The 7333-nt window shown below is 41.0% G+C and overlaps 1 protein-coding gene across 1 annotated transcript in view; it reads left to right on the top strand.

Moving 5' to 3' along the window:
* Window positions 1-114: 114 nt before the first annotated feature.
* The window catches only part of gusb (glucuronidase, beta), a gene marked incomplete at its 5' end in the record, with an annotated part of 10903 nt that continues 3684 nt past the window's right edge, over window positions 115-7333 (top strand). Inside the window, 10 exon segments of the mRNA XM_014019648.1 lie at window positions 115-300; window positions 394-575; window positions 1592-1734; window positions 1909-2096; window positions 2319-2468; window positions 3303-3481; window positions 4594-4740; window positions 5005-5089; window positions 6487-6663; window positions 6771-6906. Coding sequence (XP_013875102.1) covers window positions 115-300; window positions 394-575; window positions 1592-1734; window positions 1909-2096; window positions 2319-2468; window positions 3303-3481; window positions 4594-4740; window positions 5005-5089; window positions 6487-6663; window positions 6771-6906 — 1573 coding nt within the window.

Below are 7333 nucleotides of genomic sequence, written 5' to 3'. Positions count from 1 at the left end.
ATATAATATAATATAATATAATATAATAAATCAAAGCAGAACTGTGAAATTGTACTTTTATGAAAAACTCATTCCACAGAAATAAAATGCTCTCTTGTCATTGACGCTCTGCAGACCGGTCCTGTGATCGACATGCCAGTTCCTGCCAGTTACAACGACATCACACAGGACTCCACGCTGAGAGACTTTGTTGGCTGGGTGTGGTACGAGCGAGAGGTGGTGGCACCGGCCCACTGGATCACAGACGAAGGCACACGAGTGGTTCTCAGAGTGGGAAGTGCTCATTATTATTCAATAGTGGTGAGTATGATGATGTCATCTTCCTGTGCCATTCAAGACTGTAAAACTATGAAACATTGTGTTGTTGAGATTTGATTTCTTTATATCCACCAGTGGGTGAACGGTGTGAAAGTGGCAGAACATGAAGGAGGTCATCTTCCTTTTGAGGCTGAGATAAATGGCGTGCTGCATGAAAAGCCCACCACGCCGTGCAGGATCACCATCGCTGTCAACAACACTCTGACTCTAAACACTCTTCCTCCAGGCAGCATCCAGTACATGAACGACCGCACCATGTAATTAATATTTTTGTTGTTGTTTTTTTACACACAACTCACTTCCTAGCCTCTTTAATCTGATTTGATTTGCACGAGACTTTTCTTTCACTGTACATCCACTCAAATACTGTATAACTAAAAATTAACTGCTTTTAATTCATGTTCTTGAACTGACGGCTATTTTGTAAATTTGTTAAAAGACTTCAAACCAATTAAAAACTGTGAGAAGACGAGACAAGATGGATTATTACTGTAATTCAATGAGTTAATGTGATGGCACTTAAAGCTTTAGCTAACGTTAGCATAACTGACTGCCCCGCGCCGTAGGCTGTGTCCCAATTTGTCTGCGCCGGTATCCTACGCAGCCGACAGTATCCTAGAATTCATTTAACCAAATTAAACAGAAAAACAAAGACGGTGAAGGTTTTCTTTTTATTTTACGGCAGATTTTTTTATTTATTTATTTTTTTGAATGACTGAGTTTGGAAATTTAACACGGACCGAAAAATGTAAGTTAAAGAACTTGTCTGAAGAAACCATTGTTGCAATGAGATGTTAAATAAAATGCAATTACAAGTACTGATACTGGAGCTAAACCCAAATTATTAATGGATTTTATTTATTTACTTTATTTATCAACATGGTAACGAGGCAGAGCATGGTCACGTGAACTAGCATCTTCTGTAGAGCGTCTCATTTTACAGCCATTTATCCAGCCGACACGAACAGCCCACGTCGGCTGCAACCCATGAGAGCTCATGTCTTTAATCTCTTTGACTATAAAACAGGCTTAATATTGAAAGTACTTTTACTTTTTGAATATCTGTCAGCAGTGACCTATAATTTTTTAGCTTCTGTCAGCTCTTAGGACACCATCGAAACAATATTTCAACATCAGCGCTTCTTGCTTCACGTTCTGTTGACTCTTCTGTTTCTGCTGACTCTTCAGTTTCTGTGAGTGCGGTTGCTTTGGTTTAAACTTTCGCAGATGAATCTGTTCGGATGTAATGACTGAGGATTGATTTGGTTTACAGGTATCCTGATGGGTTTTTTGTGCAAAACACCAACTTTGATTTCTTCAACTATGCTGGGATACACCGTCCTGTGCTGCTATATACCACTCCTAAAACATATGTGGATGACATTACGGTGGTTACTGACTTCTTTGATAACACAGGTAAAAATAAGACTATTCTGTAATCACAGATCTACACACCAATGATCACTGTATTTTGATCCACGATGAGGCTAAAAAACAATTGTTTTCAGTTTAAACTGAAGTGACCATTACCTATATAATATCATCTTATTATTGTCCCATTTATTTAAGCTGTTTGTTTTTGTATTTTAGGATTTGTCAGATACAACGTGTCGGTCCAAGGTGCATCCTCAGCCACTTTGAAGGTCACTTTGATAGACAAAAAGGGCCAATGTGTGGTTTCCTCCAATACACCATCTGGAGTGCTGAAAGTGACAGATGTTAATCTGTGGTGGCCATATTTGATGCATGAGAATCCAGGTTATCTATACTCTATGGAGGTAGGACAACATGTGGGGTCGGGTGTCTTGTGTTGGTAATGTGACAAATGTGGCAACAAAACTAAGGTGATGTTACTTGATAAAATTCAGTCACTGTTGGAAGTTGAGTTCTAAGTTTCCTTTTATTTAGTATACTCTTCATGTTAGTATTTAGATAATGTGCTTTTGGATTGTATTATCAGGGAATGATGGCTGTCTCCGGTTCTGCCTTCTAACGTGTAGGTTCGTCTCACAGCTGTTGGGGGATCTTCATCTGAAGATGTTTATACTCTACCAGTCGGCATCCGCACTGTGAAGGTGACCAGCACCCAGTTTCTCATCAACAACAAGCCGTTTTATTTCCATGGGGTCAACAAGCACGAGGACTCTGATGTGAGTACCACCAGGCCGAAGCCAAAGGTCTCGGACCTCTTTTAGCATAGATTCTAATGCTGCATTCACACCGAACGCGATTTCAGCTTCAAAATCGCAGCCAACGCTGAAGTTGGTCGCTCGTGCACTTTGAGGTCAGACGCAGGTCAGCTCTTGAAGCGCTGCACGGCAACAGCCTCCCCGCCCCTCCCTCCTCTGTCGGGCTCTGTTTAATGTCGGACGAGGAAGTGGCTTTGCTTTATTTACAGAGAGCAAGAGCATGTCACGTTCATCAGATAATTAATTCATAATTAATTCACCAGATAATTCAGAGTAGAGGCTCACAGCTCGCTTTCAGGACTATTTTTCCAGTCTGATGAGCCGCTGCCACGCATTGGTGCAGATATCTCTGTCAGGACACCGACTGCAGGCACTCGATTTCAGCTAAAGAGCTCCTCGCCATCTGTTTCAGGTTAGTGGACATCATTCAGTAAACTGTCCCGTCAGGAAATAAGTCGCTACGTCACACAGTGGAGTCTCTCTGATTGGTTGACGCGGCGCGTCGAGCTGCAAAAGTTCAGATTTTCTAACTTCAGCGATTTGCGCCTCAGCGCGTCGAACGCTCAGATCGTTCAAATCGCGCTGCTCTAATCGTGCTTGAGGCGCCGCAGCACTTCCCGACGCTGCTTGAAGCGCGTCCACCATAGACTTTGCATGTAAACCTGATGCTGCTGATGCTGAAATCGCGTTCGGTGTGAACGCACCATAAGTGTCTGTTTCAGTTACAACATATGATCGGCAACTTTTTTACTTGCTTCAAAAACCTAATCTTTTGTTTCTTCCACTATGTTGAAGTTTCGAGGTAAAGGTTTGGACTGGCCCCTGATTGTGAAGGACTTTAACTTACTGAAGTGGCTGGGGGCCAACTCTTTCCGCACCAGTCACTACCCCTATGCTGAGGAGATCCTGCAGATGTGTGACCGCCACGGCATCGTGGTGATTGATGAATGTCCGGGAGTGGGAATCAAAGACATGTAAGTGTTAACAGTAGCTATGTTTACATGCGCAAAATTCTTTGATCAGATTGAACTGTTTTCAGATTAAATAATCAGAATGTGTTGTTTACATGTGCACAATCCGATCATTATGAGTGTTTACATGCACGCTGTTCGGATTATCAATAAGCATAAACCACCTCTCTCAATCAGATTACAAATTCATTCGGATCGAGCTGAATCGGGTCAGAATAATCCGAATGGGGTGTTTAAAAGACGCATTTTTATTCCAAATGGCCGTTTAATCCCATTACTTATGTCCATGTAAACGTAGCTCAAGTTGCTTCTGAAAACCTGATTGTTTAACTTTGTGTTGTTTTGGACGAGTCGCACCACACGCTGAGCCAAAGCAGCAGATTCTAAAAACAAGTTAAGAGATAAAAACATGTAATAACCTTCTAACTTTGTTTAAGTGGCTTGTCTGCGCCTTTCAAACGTTAGCATGTTAGCATTTTAGCATCTTTTTTCACTTTAGTTTAAGCCCACAGAAATGCAAACATGACTGTGTTTATGTTTTGGAATCATGTGACCTAAAACAACTTTCAAGGCCATGTGCACAGTAACATTTGAAAAGTACTGAACGGTTGCTAAAGACCCACAGTGACCAAAAGAGAACGACATGTTTCTTAAGAAGGTGAAAATCTGGATTTATTTTCCAATATTCAAAACAAAAAAAGTCTCCAATTTGTTTCCATGGCATTTAGCTTCTATGGATTTTTACTAAAGGTGGTCATTGAATGTCAGTGACATGAGATAAAGATCTAATTAATTAAAGTGTGTGTTTGAGGTAAATAGTTTCCTCCAGAAATTTCAAAATGATCAGATCTTACGAAGTGGGTTTTGTAAAAAGTTTATGAACAAATAATCTTGTTGCAGATAGCTGATTATACTACCTCAGTTTGAGGAAACAGTTTAATTCTGACTGGAATAACCTGCTCTTCTTAGTCCAAACGAGAGCGTTACCAAACTGCTGCCTTAAAACAACTCCAGTCTCAAAAACTTAGCTTTTAAAACTGTTGGTGGCTGTCAAGTTGTATTTTCATTTAAATGTCCCGACTTTAAAATGTTCATTTTGTGATTTGCGATCACAGTCGCAGTTTTGGAAATGCCTCTTTGGCCCATCATCTGACTGTCATGGACGAGCTCATACGCCGGGACAAGAACCACCCCTCTGTTGTGATGTGGTCCGTAGCCAATGAGCCCGCCGCAGAGATGCCGCCTGCTGAACTTTACTTCAAGTGAGTACTAATGAGTTGTGTTCTCATGTGGAGGTCTGAAGAGCTGAATAAATGGCCTCATCAAATCTTATTACACAAGTAAGCAGGAGAGCTCTTAAACTGTAACCTAAAGAATTGACAAGGAAAGCTGTTGTTGCATTTGTGACTTAATGAATGAACTAAATTCAAGAAGAAATTGATTCTTAAATTCAGTACTTGATATATGGATTAACCGTCTGTTTCACCACCTACAGTATTCTCATCTGCAGTTTGTTTTCCTTGCAGAACATTGATAAAACACACCAAAAGCCTGGACCCTACACGGCCTGTCACCTTCGTCTCGGACAGTAACTACGCCAGGGACAAAGGAGTGAGTCTCTTCATAGTCCTCATCTCCGTATCTCAGTTTGCTGCATTTGCAGCTTTAAAATCCCACATTCAGTCAAAACACAAAGGGGCATTAAACCCTGTATCTTTGTGGTTTGATGCTAAATAACAGATCGTTAGAGAGGGTGTATGCATCTGTTAGCTGCTGCTTTCTTGTTAATAAACTGGTGTGTTAAAAAAACACTTAACCATATTATAACCATTATTCTAAATACAAAAAACTGGAAAGCTACATTAGCTGCCAMCTAGGATTGTCTGTTTAAAAAGCATGTTTCATACTAAGAAGTAAAGTTTTCCTTAGTTTTTCCAGGGAATGGCAGAAGAGCCTGCTGGGAAAAAGGTTAGATGAGTTTAAGTGAAGCAAAATGGATCATGTTTGCTTAGAAGAGGGCAAAATTCAACATGTCACAATATCCTGCAGAGCCTTATCAGTCACCACAAAGAGTAAGTTTATTGTTCTTCTGCCATAACGTCTGTGAGCTAAACATCTCAGAATGTAGTTAATAAACCAAACGCCTATTCTTCTGCAACCTTAGCTTTATAAAGAACTGACATAAAAATAAACCAAAGCACCACTTAGCTGTAGGGCTGCAGGATATCAGGACAACCTGTGATATTGTGAAGACGATATGACTTGTGATAAATKAACAAATACTAGAGTGTAACATTTAGGTGTATMTTTTAGCAGAATTTAAAATAATCACTAATAAAAATGTTTAAAAATCATTAAAAACCAAGAAGTCGTTTCGTTCTTCTTGCTTTAGAAAAAGCTGTTTCTAACTACATGGGCACGGGTCGACACCGGTTGAAGCTGCCATGTTTATACGGTAGTTTAGAAAGAATGAAGAAAAGGCTAGCACAACCAAAAACCGTTTGTGTTGTAATGACGAACTGGCCACGAGGCTTTAATGATAAATGACAACTGATCATATCTCCAAACCTGTCTTGCTCGCAGCCGTTGGGATTTTCTCTAAGTTTGCTCTCCACCACATTTACGTAGGGGGCGGTCTTMTAATATAAGAGATCCATCYGATTGGCCAAKWACATGAAGAGCTCAATTTGATTGGTCAAATACTAAAAGCCTCCATGTGATTGACAAAATACACAAACATAAACATCTGAACCAACCGTTTATTGCATTTTATAGTTTTTGGCGATTGTGCTTATTGCACAGGCTGTTATTGCGAAGACAAAAAAAAATACTTACTAAAATTTTTAGAGAGGTAATTCACATTATTTAATGTTGGACAACATTAGTGTCACCAAGAATTGACATAACAGTGAATAAAAATCTGTAAAACCCCTGTGGCATTTACAACAAACAAAAAATGAGYCACGTTTGTGTTTATTCAGAAAATGATTTGTTTGTCTTGTTTCTAGGCTCCATTTGTGGATGTGATCTGCGTCAACAGTTACTTCTCCTGGTACCACGATCCTGGTCACCTGGAGGTCATCTCYATCCAGCTCAACTCTCAGTTTGACAACTGGCATGGAAAGTACCAGAAACCMATCATCCAGAGTGAATATGGAGCCGATGCAGTGCCAGGGGTTCACAGTGTGAGCACTTTAGGGTCTTACTCCTGCAGTCTCCTGACCTCTGACTACATCACATGGTTCTGCGTTTATCACTTCATATAACCAGTTTCATTTTTTTTCCTCTGCAGGATCCACCCATGATGTTCACTGAGGAGTACCAGAAGCTAGTCCTCCAAATTTACCACAAYGTCTTTGACCAGAAAAGGAAGCAGTACGTTGTTGGAGAACTCATCTGGAACTTTGCTGACTTCATGACTGCCCAAGGTGAACAGAACGGCTCATGTTATCCTTTAACTTTGATTTAACAGTGTTACTTTTAATTATAAAGAGAGGCCCTGAGAATGGACCAGCTCTACACCCTCAGCAGGGTCCTGGAGGGTGCATGGGAGTTCGCCCAAGCTGTCTACATGTGTTTTGTGGACTTGGAGAAGGCGTTCGACCGTGTCCCAAGGGGGGCCTTGTGGGGGGTTCTCCGGGAGTATGGGGTACCGGGCCACTTGATACGGGCTGTCAGGTCCTTGTACGACCGGTGTCAGAGTCTGGTCCGCATTGCCGGCAGTAAGTCGGGCTCGTTTCCGGTGAGAGTTAGACTCCGCTAAGGCTGCCCTTTGTCACAGATTCTGTTCATAACTGTTATGGTAATATTTGTCTAACAAAGACAGAAATACGTGGTCCAAGAATGAAGGTACTC

This window comes from Austrofundulus limnaeus, unplaced genomic scaffold (genome assembly GCF_001266775.1).
Source record: "Austrofundulus limnaeus strain Quisiro unplaced genomic scaffold, Austrofundulus_limnaeus-1.0 Scaffold225, whole genome shotgun sequence".
Lineage (NCBI taxonomy): Eukaryota > Metazoa > Chordata > Actinopteri > Cyprinodontiformes > Rivulidae > Austrofundulus > Austrofundulus limnaeus.
This window is presented reverse-complemented; position numbering and strand designations above follow the sequence as displayed.